This window comes from Neomonachus schauinslandi, chromosome 2, assembly GCF_002201575.2.
Source record: "Neomonachus schauinslandi chromosome 2, ASM220157v2, whole genome shotgun sequence".
NCBI classification, from domain to species: Eukaryota; Metazoa; Chordata; class Mammalia; order Carnivora; family Phocidae; genus Neomonachus; species Neomonachus schauinslandi.
The window spans coordinates 96,385,703-96,400,553 of NC_058404.1; the positions used below are offsets into that span (position 1 = coordinate 96,385,703).

Here is a 14,851-nt window from a genome sequence, read left to right on the forward strand (position 1 = left end):
CCTTAAATATATACAATTTTTATTTGTCAATTATACTTCCATAAAGCTGGGGGAAAATGAGGAAATGAAACTCAGCTTGGATTGACCCTCTTCCAAATCAAATACATGTCACCTCTACCATCAACTCCTCTTTGTCTTCTTGTCAATCCCTCACCATCAACTGTTCACAATTTTCCTGTTCCTAGGATTTAACAAATCTCACAGTCAACAAAATTCAGAGTTAAGTAAATACTCTCATTCCCATTTGAACATGTGAAAACCGATCCTTACAGAAGTCATGTGACACATGTAAGCCATATAGTTAGTGGCAGGGATAAAGAGAAATGTTGTCTGACCCCTATCTTAATCCAATACTCATTACACTGCACCAGGATGATTATTTCAGGCAACATTATAAAGAAATTCCATTGTAATTGAAGTGGTTGAATTCTTTGCAATACAACCATCAGTGACCAAGCCTGACATATTAGCTGTTTTTTCAATCTCAGCCTTCTCTTCTGGATCACAGGGATGACCTAGTTAAGCACATGAATATTTGCTTCATTTTATTTAGCTTCACTGGTAATATTCACACATGTGTTTAATTCTATCTTTGATCCAAACTGCCACAATATATCTTTTTATAGTAGGTTCTCTAACAGAAAAATGATTTAGAACTGTGTTCTAGAAAGCAAATTCTGGCAGCTGTAGGCAAAAAAGACTAGAGATAGAAGACGAGGCATCCAGATCAGTTAGAAGGCTACTCCACTCTTATATGGGAGAGTCAAGTGCTTTAAGTCAGGCAGTGCCTCTGAAGAAAAGAAAGAAGGAGGGGTGGCTATCAGAAAAGGAAATCAACAAGACTGGAGACTTATTAGATCTGAAGACATGAGCAAGGAGAGAATGATGTCAGTAAGTAAGATGGGCAATGCTAGAGAAGAAACAGGGAAGATACGAATTATCTTCAAACACGCTGAGTTGGAAGTAGAGAGAAAGGGTAGCAAAGAATTGCCATTTCTCATCATAAACTTAGATAAACACTGTTCGAATTTCTAATCTATGTAATTTGATAAAAGAGAAATTAAATTAAAAGAAAAAAGAAGTCAGAGTTCAGAGCAGAAGAAAAAGGGAATTTTCCTAAACTGGATGTTAATACAGTATATGGCATCATGACTTCGAAATATTTTGATTCTTCAAGTATAACATTCCTATGTTAAAACCCAAGAAAAGGATAAATTTTGGTATATTCATACAATGGAATCCTATTCAGAAGTTTAAAAAGAATGAACTACATATAGGCAACAACATGGGCAATTCCTATCTCTTAGCTTTGATGAGAAAGATTAGGTTCACATGTTCACATGTCCCTGTGCCTTTGATTATGAAGTGATCTCGTCCAGAGGTGCCTGGGTGGCTCAGTTGGTTAAGTGTCCCACGGTTGGTTTTGGTTCAGGGCATGATCTCAGGGTCATGAGATTCCACGGCAGGTTCCACACTCAGCGCAGAGTCAGCATGAGATTCTCCCTTGCCCTCTGCCCCTCCCTCATCCCACATGCTCGCTCTCTCAAAATAAATAAATAAAATCTTAAAAAAAAAAAAAAAAAAGAAGTAATTTTGTCCAAACTGGGAAGACCACTTCTGCAGTGGTGACTCTGCAGGTTAGAGAAGTAAATAGGAACAGACCAGAACCTACCCGGTCAGATCAGCAAATCAATTCTCACGTCCTACACACGAAGAAGGAACAAACATAAAAATCTGAATCTTTTTTTTTTAAAAAGATTTTATTTATTTATTTGACAGAGAGAGAGACAGTAAGAGAAGGAACACAAGCAGGGGGAGTGGAGAGGGAGAAGCAAGCTTCCCACTGAGCAGGGAGCCGGCTGTGGGGCTGGTCCCAGGCCCCTGGGATCATGAGCAGAGCCAAAGGCAGACGTTTAACAACTGAGCCACCAGGCGCCCCATAAAATCTGAATCTTGACAGGACTTGAAAATATAGACCAGCCAAATATTTTACAATAGAGATTTACTGTACTTTTACTATTAGGGAGATAAACAGTGGAACATTTGGAGTAACGAGTGAATGACTAATCTGGAAAGCTTAATGCCCTTTGAAAAAAAAAAAATATATATATACACAAATGTTTATATATGTATATATAAAATCCATATTTACATGTATTTTGAATCACAAAATGTTTTGAGGTAACAAGTTTTCTTAACACAAGGTCCTCAGATTGCTCATTTCCTAGGAAACAGGGCTAGTTCATTTACCTTCATTCCATTAAAATCCGGGCACTCCATTTGCAATCAGGTCTCCTAAATTTCTATACTGAAACACTCAGCTGTGTGACTATGGGTAAATTACAGATTCTCTGAGCTAAAAATGTGTGTTTCTAAGATGTAGAGAAACCAAAAGCTTGAGTCTCACAAGGTCTATGACTCCCACAGCAAGACCAAATTAGGTTTCCTGTAACCCATACTTCATCCAGTGCCTCACTTGATAACCATAATTTTTAAATTATTTTTTAAATGACCACAGCAGAAGATTACACAAAATACTTGATAGTCTCTTCAAGAATGTAATCTGTCCTTATTGAGCCTCTAGAGTATATTAAGCAGTCATTAGTTTTCCCTTACCCTTTTAAAGATAATGGCAAAATTTTTTTACATACCCAGAGGTGGAAATAATTGCCAAGTAATTTTTACTCCTAAATACACATTAAATACTTGAAATCATTGTTCCTAAATAATACACTTAAAATGTCACCCTAAAACTGACTATGCATGGCAGTCTATTATGGGATTGGTTGAGGTTTGGCACCTAAACCTTTTCACTGTTAGTCATTCATTTCAAACTAGGGCTAATTTACTTTTCCAAAAAGGTCTTAATTCATAGCAGTAAGAAACAGATTTCTTCAACATTGAAATAGCATTGGGTCCTATGAATCAAAATAACTTTTTCAATATTATTAAGAATTAAAAAGTGGAAAATAACACTTAGATATTTTGTATTTTAAAAATTCCGTTATTGGGACACCTGGGTGGCTCAGTCGGTTAAGCGTCTGCCCTCAGCTCCTGGTCATGATCCCTGGGTCCTACGATTGAGTCCCACATCCGGCTCCTTGCGTAGCAGGGAGTCTGCTTCTCCGAGACTCTGCCTGCCGCTCCCCCTGCTTGTGCTCTCTCTCTGACAAATAAATAAAAATCTTTTTAAAAAATAAAAATTACATATGACACTAAGTAGAAAACAAGAAAACCATGAGAACGCATAGGAAAATATAGCAGAAATACCCCCAAATGCTGAGAAGTTGTCCTTGAAGGTGAAGACTATGGGTGGATTTTCTTTTATATCCTACCCATTTTTATAACAAGAAAAAAAATCTGTATAATTTAAATAGTTGATTTATAAAACGTGGAGGGTACCTTTCCACCAAAATCACAAAGATCGTAACAGCAGAGAAGACACTGCGATAGGATCAGAGTTTTGTGACCATCCTAACAGATATACCCGTAAATATTGAACCCGCCACAGAGGAGAACCTCCTCATCTGACAATCATAAAAAGCCCCCAATAGCGAAGAATGGCACGTCACTGCGGCTCACAATACCGCACAACTGGAACGTGGCTCAAATAAATCCCTCTGATTACAGAACCTCAAACACTCAATCCCAACTACGCCAACATTCTGGCAGTCCCCCCCCAGCCCACGTGTACACTCTCTGGATTGAAAGGATGGATTTAATTGTCCCTCTTCAAGACTCTTACTCATAATCGCTACTCGCTGAGCAGTATGAACCCGAGTAGCTGACCCGATCTTCGTAATCGCAATCCTCATCTTCTTGTGAAGAGGGGTCTCCAGGGAGCTCATCTGGGCTATGACGCGAGCCACACGAAATCGGAGACGCCATCATCAGGAATGCAATAGCTACAAGTCGTGTAATTCAAATCTCGAAACTACGGCTCGCCCTAACCGCCATGTTGTCTCCGCTAGGGAAAGGGCAGGGGCCACGTGACAGCCGACCCTTGGCTGCAATTGGTGGCGGTTGGGTTGCCAGGGAGACGAGGAAGCTTTCCTGAGAGCGCGAGAAATACTCAAAGAAGCCAAAGAGGTGAAATTTCCAGGAGGGCGTCTCAGTTGGAGGAATTCAAGTAGCTAAAACTTCACCGCTTAGCTTCTCCTAAATGCACTCTTTTGGAGCCGCATAATTTATCAACAGCGGAGACCCACTGGTGGGTTCCCCCCCCCCTTTTTCTTCCAGTTTGCACTTTGCCCTTTCTACGAGGAACAGCTGCCCAAAGCCTTAGAGGCACGAAGCCTGGGGTTCCCTTGAGGTAAAGGAAACTCCTCTCTACCTTTCCTCGGGGCCTCTGCCTCTTGTGCTGGGAAGGGACGCTTTTAAGCAACGCCCTCTAAGAGGTGCTAATGTAAATACACCCCATTGTTTCTTTGGTTTTCATACTGTTTCGCAATTGCAAACGTTTTTATAGTTTTCCCAAAAAGATATTGTAAACTGCTTCAAATGGGTGGCAATGTTGTGAAATCAACTGCATGTTCATTTTGTAACGCGAACTTATAATTTGTTCTCATCACTGAGTTGGAAGTGTAAACTGATAAATTTTATCGGTAATTTACGAGTACCTCCATCAAGTATTTTTTTCTAAGTACAAAATACTAGCATTTATTGAGAGTCAACCATTTTTCAAATTATTTGTTCTATTCGTATTCTATGCTAAGTATTCACATAGTACGAAGTAAATATCCTTATACTAAAATAAAGAAACTGAAGCTTAGGTTATTCATTTTAATGGTCAATTGGCTAGAAGGCAATAAAGTCAAACAAAAATTGAACCCAAGTCATTAACTACTAGATTATATTTCCTCCTCAGGGCTCAGTAATTCAACTGTTACAGATCTATTCCAGGAAAATAAAGGATGCAAAAAATTTATAAAATTTCTGAAAGTGGAAAGCTAAAAGCAATCTAAATGTTTGACAATAGGGGAAAAGTTAATAACATATGAAATATGAATATTATGAAATAGAAATGTTTTCAAAGAGTAATGCATGGGGGAAATACTCATTTTATAGCAAGAAAAAAAGGATATAATATTTTACGATCTCACTGGATGGGTGCTGGAGTTTCAACTTAAACTACATGGACAGATGGTGGAGACTGAAAGACAAATAGGCAATTTATAAAATACAGTGATAAGTATCACGATAAATGCAGAGTTCTAAGGAATACCCAAGGGAAAATAGACTGGGGTGTCGAGGGCCACAGCAAATTTCTTAGAGGAAGTCTAAACTTATCTTGTTATTATGGAATATTATAATCCAAAAAGAGAAGAGTGGTGGGAAATGAGTCCTCCCATGGCCCAAAGTGGTTATATGCATGGAGAATTAAAAAAAAACCTGAGCGGGGGCGCCTGGGTGGCTCAGTGAGTTAAGTCTCTGCCTTTGGCTCAGGTCATGATCCAGGTCAAGATCCCCAGGTCAGGCTCCCTGCTCAGCGGGAAGCCTGCTTCTCTCTCCCCCTCTGCTCCTCCCCCTCCACTCTTGCTCTCTCAAATAAATAAATAAAACCTTTAAAAAAAAAAAAAAGAACCTAAGCAGTAGCAGGCTAACAGTATTTAAACTTTCAAGATGCAATTTAGTTTCATTTGTCACAATACAATATGTACGTTTGAATATCCTAAGCTTTTTTGTTGTATAATTTTTAAATGTGCTTTTTCAGAGTTGTATGCCAGCTACTGAATATTGTTTTGCAGTTTGCTTTGAATTAATTTATAAAATTGTTTTTATCTTATCTAAGAGGTATAGAACACAAAGCTTATACTTGTTTATTTAAAATTATAATTTAAAAAAGTTTAAGTCATCCCTGGAAATCCACAACAGTTTTTCTTTAAAAGAGGTTTATATATCGCTCAGATTGGAAAACGGGGGACTAGTTCATAAAGGGATAATGGGGCAAAGGAGGAGGAGGGTAGCAGGAGAAGATGGCATCTAAGGCACAGATGGAAGGATACGACCTTGCTGACATGTCTTCCTTAAAACTGGTTCCTAGGGATGCCTGGCTGGCTCAGTCAGTTAAGCGGCTGCCTTTGGCTCAGGTCCTGATCCCAGGGTCCTGGGATGGAGTCCCGCATCGGTAGAAAAAAAAAAAAATCTTAAAAAAAATACCTCAAACTGGTTCCTAAAGGGAGGTGCAGGTGTGGATGCTGACTTGCCAGTTTTAGTCAGGGAGCTGAAATACTATCCATGTATTAGTGTTTATTTTCTCAGGTAAGTAGAAGGCAACCTTGCCAGCTGAAAATGATGAAGGAAGTAATGGGGTTAGAAGTTTGAAGAGAATGGATCCAGGAAGGAAGGGAAACAAGTATTTCCATCAGCACTGAGGTCCAAAAAAATGTATTACTTTTAAAATCAGAGAAACATTATTATAAAAAAAAGTTGGAACCACTATAATAGTTATATTATGTTGGTTAAAACATACATACTTATTCTCACCACAATCTCAAATGTTAAAAATTACTTAAGATTTCATTCCAAAACAAAGAATGCTTGGGGTGCCTGGCTGGCTCAGTTGGAAGAGAATGAGACTTTTGATCTCAGGGTCCTGAGTTCAAGCCCCACCTTAGGTGTAGAGATTACTTATTTTTTTCTTTTAAACTTTATTTATTTACTTGACAGAGAGAGACACAGGGAGAGAGGGAACACAAGCAGGGGGAGTGAGTGAGGGAGTAGCAGGCCTCCCGCTGAGCAGGGAGCCAGATGCGGGGCTCATCCCTGGACTCTGGGATCATGACCCCAGCCGAAGGCAGACGCTTAATGACTGAGCCACCCAGGCACCCCTAGGTGTAGAGATTACTTAAGTAAATAAACTTTAAAAAATGCTTTAGGCACCTCTTTAATTTTGTTATTTTAAAAGCATCTTATTGAAAGTGAAAAAGAAAAGGACATTTTAAATTTTAACAAAAAAACACATTTTCTTCATATAAATAACACTCTGGAAATTAAGAAACAAACAGATGAACATAGAGGAAGGGACGGAAAGATAAAATAAGAGAAAAACAGAGAGGGAGGCAAACCATAAGAGACTCTTAACTCTAGGAAACCAACTGAAGGTTGCTGGAGGGGAGGTGGGTGGGGAGATGGGGTAATTGGGTGATGGGCATTGAAGAGGGCACTTGATATCATGAGTACTGGATGTTATATGCAACTGTTGAATCACTAAATTCTGCCTCTGAAACTCATAATACACTATGTGTTAACTAAATTGAATTTCAAGAAAATTTTTATAAAAAATTAAAAAAGAACACTATTTTTTCTCTATAAACATCTAATAATTTCATACCCTGCTCATAAACCTTCAGTGTCACCCCATAAAGTCCAAACTGTGTAGTCTCTTGACTACAAAAGAAAATTCCAATTCTACAAACAATTGAGCACCAGTTAGGAATTAGATGCCTTATTTCCTGCATTAATCAAGTTAATCAAATGTGCCCAACATGTCAGATCAAATGATCCCCTGGGGTTCTTGTTAAACAGAGAGATTTTAAGGCCTGCCCCACTTAAACAGGATCAGAATCTCCAGGGAAGTTGGCCTGGAAATCTCTATTTTAAAAAGTGCCCCTGCCCCTCAGTGATCCCTAGGTTAAGGTAAACTTGGGAAACACTGCCCTAAGCCTCCACTCAGTTCTAATGCTTCATACCTGCAGGCCCACTGACCATTTCCCCAGTAGGCTAGAACCCACTCCCACCTCCTGAATTTGAGCCTGGCAGATAGACCTCTCCCTGCTCCAGAACCTACCTATAATCTTGAGCCAGTCAACCTCTCCAAGCTGCATATCTTTATCTGTGAATTCAGATATTGGTACATATACTTCACAGGACTGTTTATAGAGTCCAATAAGTTAATGCATGTACAATACCTAGCACATAAAGTGTCAATAAAACTTAAGTTATTTTATAAATCATTTACTCATGTGGTTCTTTCATTGAGGAATGCTACTTATCCAAAATATCACATTTTACTTCAAGACCCAATTCTAATAGTACCCTTTTCAAGAAGCCTCCCACACTCTTTTTTTATCTCAGTGACAATTCCTCTTTCCACTTTCCCCTCATAATCTATCCAAAAAAGTTCTGTTATAACAAGTATCAGTTTGGGTGTTTCTAAATTATTTAGGAATGTGTCTATCTTTGCTACCAAACGACAAATTCCTGGAAGATATGACTGGGTCTTTTTTGTTGTTTTTCAATCTTTCATCTTATACAAGGTTGAACAGGAGCAGGAAGTGCCACATAAAAGTATCTTCTAAGAAACGATCTTTACAGTAGCCATGTCTCTGGGTTATGTTAACTTCCTTGGCTAGTCTATTTCCATATGTTAGTTTAATAGACAAAATCTGCCCCACCCAAAATGTTACCACTTTCACGAAAGAAGAAATAATAGCAATCATTTTATATTCTTATTTAAATTTTCAGGGTGATATTAGCTAATCAGATTTCTAATTTTATATATCACATTTGTACTAAATATCTAACAACCTTAGGTATACTAGAGGGGATGAAGAACAGAAAAGAATAACATGCTATTTTCAGGGCCTTTTAAAAAATACTGACTGTTTCATAATTAGCAATTTCAGGAAGACTTAAAAGAGACTGGGGTATATTCTCAATTTCTATTTTCCACTCACAGATGGCCAGCTGTCTTCTGGACTAAATATGTTTAGTTTAATACATATGACATTTTTCACATGTATTATTTTTCATAGATTACCATCTCAATTAGGCAAACAATACAATTCTGACATAAAATACGCCAGATAAGAACATAATTAAATATTTAGTGTCTTTAGCAGTTTCAAGAGCTCTCTGCTTAGTAGTAATGGAAGCTAGCAATGAGAAGTGAAAACAGGGCCGCCTGAGGTCATGTCCATTAAAAAATTACCGCAAGGAAAGTGCATGGAACTTGGCATTCTTTGAAACTAATTAACATTGTCTTAATTGTGAACAATGAAATTACTCATGAGCTATGTGGTAATACCGACAATCCCAATCATTTTAAACATTATGAATAAATAACTTGGTAGGCCAGCAAAATAGCATTTTAAAAACTGACGCTTCACAATGTGAGATTCTTAAAATTTGGGATAGAGTCATGTAAGAATAACATTTCAGCAATCCTATTGTTTATAGATTGCATTAGGATCTAAAATTCTAATTTTTCGGGGCGCCTGAGTGGCTCAGTTGTCAAGCGTCTGCCTTTGGCTCAGGTCGTGATCCCGGGGTCCTGGGATCGAGCCCCGCATCGGGCTCCCTGCTCAGTGGAGAGCCTGCTTCTCCCTTTCCCACTCCCCCTGCTTGTGTTCCCTCTCTCGCTGTCTCTCTCTCTGTCAAATGAATAAATAAAATCTTTAAAAATAAAATTCTAATTTTTCTATATAAAAATTGAATTACCTGTAAAAATGTATGGACTTATTCCATAGAGAGCATACATTCTCTATTTCAATAATAATGAAATACAGATAAGAATACAGAGGTAAACATAAAAGTAACTGAAGCAGGGGTGCTTGGGTGGCTCAGTCGGTTAAGTGTCTGCCTTTGGCTCAGGTCATGATCCCAGGGGCCTGGGATGGAGTCCTGCATCGGGCTCCCTGTACAGCGGGGAGCCTGCATCTCCCTCTGCCTGCCACTCTCCCTTCTTGTGTGCTCTCTTCTCTCTCTGTGTCAAATAAATACATAAAATCTTTGAAAAGAAAAAAAGTAACTGAAGCAGATGGCATGATGCTCAAGCCCCAAACCCTTCATTTACTCCTACTTATCCTCATTTTATATTTTCATTTACAGATTATTTAAAAAATCTGGTGAAACCGTCTACTGCCGTAGATCAGTAGCTGCAACCAGAAGGAAGGGAGGCCTCCTTAAAACAGGAACACAACAGCAGCAGAAATTGTGGATGGCTGACAATCTGCCAATGAAGAGGAAAGTAGGAAACAAAAAGCAGACACAAGAATTAAAAAAAAAAATCATAGCTTGTAAGTGAAATGCCAAGTACCCTCAATAGCACCTAAAAAAAGAAAAGAAAATTACTGCATTGTCGAACCCTACAGTAATTTGATAAGACTGTGAAAATGCTCGATCATTCCTAAGTGCCACACATTCTCCAGTCCAAGAAGCCACATCTCATCCTGATTCTGGCACTAATAACTGAGTGAATGTGGACGAAGTCAGTTTCATCATCTGAAGACAGTAATAATAATCCCTGCCTACTGCACAGGGTTGCTAAGAACCAAATGAGATAACCCTTGGAATCTGAAGCCCTATACCTAAAGAAACAGACCAGTGTGTGCTATGTGCTATATTTAAAATTTTTTTATCTCATTATTTTTTTTAGTTTTTACTTTTCGAGTTTAAAGGATATTTTATTCATAAGGAATATTATCTAATGGGGTACACCTTCACCCCCGAGACTTCTGGGTATTTGAGGAATTTTAAATATGCATATTTTTGCTGTTGGCAAAAGTATGAAGTTTAGGTCATCAAACATTTTCAGAGACTTACCTCTAGCTCATTTTCTTTGTTGGCTTAGATGTCAGAACACACTACCACTCTGGCCTGGACCAGCGCCCTATATTAGCCATTAGGCTTCGGGCAAAAGTCACTTAGCTGAATTTTCTAAATCTTTAGGAATAGCTATCGTTCTGTGTTTTGTTTTAATTTTTTAGGACAGTTGTTAATATCATCCTTTATATTTGACAGAACTTTAGTTTTATAGAGCTCTTACATAACTGAAAATCACACCACGACCCTGTGAGATGGGTATTATCCCTTTATATTACAGAAATAACAGGAAAATACAGACGTTAAAAATCTTGCAAGTCACACAACTAATAGGCAACAGAAATAGGACTCCAAGGGAATGATTAAACTGCAATAGCCTTGTGCATAGATTTTTTTTAAAAGTCTTTGCAAAATACTAATGAGCCCTAATATAACTATTTGGGTACTTCTTATAATCAAAATGACACAAATATATGTTAATTTACTTAAGTAAAAGTAAACTGAGAAACAATATTGAAGTTTTCCCTGACTCTGACAACCTATATGTAACTTCTGATCAAAAAACAGGACAGCTTTTTTGCCCCAGCTACTGTTACTTTAGTCTTGACCATATTTGTAGCTAACACCTCAGGCAGAGAAAAGTTTGCGACTTTGCTTCAATTTTGGTTTGGCTGATGTATCTTTTTCAAAAGCACAACAATTTAATGCTTTACAGTTTTGAAAACCATATTCACAACAGGAAATACACAACTAATTAAAAAAACACTCAGAAGACTTACCCTTTAAAATAGATGTAAAAATAGAATAGTCTGCTATTTTCTCTTGTCTATAAATTGTCTATGGCTCAAGACTATTGGTCTCTTTAATGCAATTGCCAAAATTTTGTAGCTATCTGACAAGGGATGTTTTAAAGGAAAAACATAAAAATTTTATAGAACTGGTATAAAAAAAATAGGCCATGCTCTGGGCTAGTCAATGAGAGCTATAGTGAGTAGATGAACATGGTTTAAAAGTTATCTGGTCTCTCTAATTTCTATTACAGTATATCTAAATTTATAGGTGCAAGTAAAAGACATTTGATAGGGGCGCTGGGGTGGCTCAGTTTGTTAAGTGTCTGACTTCGGTTCAGGTCATGATCTCGGGGTCCTGAGATCAAGCCCTGCATCAGGCTCCCTTCTCGGCAGCGGGGTGGTGGTGGTGGTCTGCTTCTCCCTCTCCCTCTGCCCACACTCTCCCCTCCCCACTCATGCTCTCCCTCTCTCTCAATAAATAAATAAAATCTTTTTTTTTAAAAAAGACATTTGATGAAATAGGAACTTGTGTGAAAATATAGCTTCATTAAATGAAAGAGAAACCTCTATAGATGTCTCAATTTTTTTAATAAGTATGTTTGAAAACATTAAATAATAAATAACCACTAATAAAAATGATGCATTGCCAAAACAAAAAGACTTCCATATAATGTTAAAAACAAAGCACTGTTAGCCATGATACTGACAAACACATTTATAGTTTCAGATTCCAATGGTTCTTATAGCATGTGGGAGCAGTTATTTGTAATTCAGATAGAGTAGTTTTTATATACTGAGCAGGTTTATTCCAGAAACACTCCACTACTTACTTCCGAAATAATCATTTCAGTCTTGATGACTATAGTTTAATCATATTCTTTTGCCCTGGTTCATTCAGACACATTTGTGCTTTGGATCTGAAACCCTGCAGTGTTAATCAGTTTGGAATTTTTTGGCACCTGACATTTAAAATATGAAATTCTGTTATAGCAGGGTCTTAAGCTTAAAACCCCTCCCAGCTTCATCAAAGTCATGCTGTGAATGAGTGTTTAGTTAATGTTTTGGGGGATTATTTCTGGACTGTGATTTTATCAAATGCAGGGGGATTTGTCTTAGGGAAGTTAGAATCCCCTTTTAGCTACTTGTTTGACAATATTTTATTGTATATGGCAGGGGCTCTCTTGGGGGGAGGGGAGAAGGAAACCAACTGTGGAAAATTGCAGGTTTCAGAAGACAGCTTTTAAATCGAAGAGACCCACTTTCTTCCTTGCACAATGTCTATTTTACTCACACTTCCAACAGAACAGGGTTTCTATAGCTGGTATGGTTTTGTACAAAGACTTAAAAGGGTCACTTGAAACGTTTACAGATGAGAGAATTCACATAAACCTCCCCCTGACAGATATTTACTAAGGGTCACTTACTCTTTCTCACCACAAATGTATTCAAGAGATACTTTTGATATATTTCTAAAAGTTTTTCCCATATTATGTCTTAAAGCCAGGTTTTCCTAGACTTAAAGCAGCATTAACTGCCTGACATTTCATCCATCCTCTCTTAACCTAAAAATGGAAAGAGAATTTGCTACCCACGTGGATTCTTATTTCTTTATTTTCTATAAACTCATCATAGTTACCATGGAATTTAATATTCATTGGTCTATTTTGCATAAAGTATAAGGTTGGACGAAGGTACCAGCAGTAAATTAATCACTAGCAGTTTACGGGAAGTTGGGGTTCTCAACCTTCTTAGAGGAACTCTTAAATTTATTTTGTGTAGTTATACGTGTAGACGCGCGCACGTTCGTGTGGAGTGGGTGTGTGTGTATGTGTGTGTGGCCTAGGTGTGTGTGTGTTAGAATTTAGATCTGTTAAAAAGTGGCTCATTCTAACTCCAATCACAACCAGAGTTCAAACAAAACCCTCAGCTGTTTTTTTCCTGGAGAAAGTCTAGAGGTGTTTGAAGAACAGCTTTGCTTAATTGGTTTTAGCTTCTTTAGAAAGTGGTGTTTTCTGGGCGCCTGGGTGGCTCAGTTGGTTAAGCGACTGCCTTCGGCTCAGGTCATGATCCTGGAGTCCTAAGATTGAGTCCCACATCGGGCTCCCTGCTCATGACCCTATCCCTTCTCATGCTGTTTTTTTCTCTCAAATAAATAAATAAATAAAATCTTTAAAAAAAAAAAAGTGGTGTTTTCTGGAGGTGGGTGGATAACCTGGTCCCACACGGGACCAGAGTCCCAGCTGCGAGACCGGGTGGATCCGGAGCATCCAATTCTGGAAAGGGTGGGGTGCAGGCCCCAACGCCCTCCCGCGGCGAGCACCGCACGGAGGAGAATCCCAAGTAAGACTCTTCACGCCGGACCCCCGAAGGAAAGTTGTCCCTCCCCTCGCCAGAAACCCCGGGAACCCAGGACGGTCTTTCCCGGGGCCCCCGGCCCAGCACTGACCTGTGTAAGAGGACGCGCTGCACAGAGTCCAGGTCCTCCAGGTTCCGGGGGGCAGGTTTGGGGATGCTGGACCTGCCCACCTGAAACATGCCCGCTTGAGACTCGCTGCAAAAGCGTACAAGAACAAGAGGTCACAGGCGGAAGGCGGAGGGGGCGCCGAGGGCTCCGCCGCAGCACTCGCAGCGCCGCCTGCCTCGGGCACAGATGGGGCCGCGGCTGGGGAACCCAGAGCTGAAAGAAAAGGCTGCCAGCTTTGGACACTCAAAAACCTGACACTGAAGGGCGGCGGTGTGCAGCGACGGCTGTCCCTGCCCTTTGCCCGCTTGCTATCCCGCGCGGATCTTGGAGCCCCGAGGCGGGCAACACGGCCACCCAGGCGCCAGAGACCCCGGGGCAGGTGGGTGCTCTGTTGGCCGCCACCTCCGCCGGGGCTGGCCAAACCCACAGTCCCCCTCTTCCACGTCTTGGTTCCCCCCACCCCTCCAACTTGTCCGAACACGCTTCGAGGTCCCTTGCACGCGCGGTGAGCCGGCCAGTGCCTCCGCCGTGCTGTCCCAGGCTGCGCTCTTTCGCCGCCTAGTGCTCCTCACTCTCCCTTCCTGGACAGTAAGGCTGTCCCGGGTAAGGGACACGGGTGTCCAGGCACCGCCCCCAGCAAAGGAAGCTACCACCTGCAGCTTGGAGGACCGTGAACAAGGGAGGAGTGGAGGAGGAAATGAGGAGGCTCTGCGGGCCCTGGCGGCCCCAGCAAGGATGGGAGAGTAGGAAAGAGAGGCGAGTTAGGTTTCAGTTCTTGGTGGGAATTTAAATTCTGCCTAAAGAAGCCATATACATTCATCAATCTTGGTAAACATATATTGATTACCTGTGATGTGCCAGGCTGAGTTCTAGTCTTCAGAGATAAAAGGATGAATAAAAGGTGGTGGCTGACCAGTCTCATGTGGACTCCATATTCTCTTTTGGGATCTATGTAGTTTAAAAATACACTTCACCCTAGAAGAGAACATAGGAGAAAAATCTAGATGACCTTGGGTATGGTGATTTTTAAATGCAGCATCAAAAGCCCAAG

General features: G+C 39.9%; 1 protein-coding gene across 1 annotated transcript in view; it reads right to left on the bottom strand.

The window, feature by feature from the left end:
• The window catches only part of INTU (inturned planar cell polarity protein), an 80,384-nt gene extending 76,496 nt beyond the window's left edge, over window positions 1-3,888 (bottom strand). Inside the window, exon 1 of the mRNA XM_021681469.1 lies at window positions 3,746-3,888. Within this exon, the coding sequence (XP_021537144.1) occupies window positions 3,746-3,888 (143 nt within the window). The remainder of the gene's footprint in view (window positions 1-3,745) is intronic.
• Window positions 3,889-14,851: the final 10,963 nt, after the last annotated feature.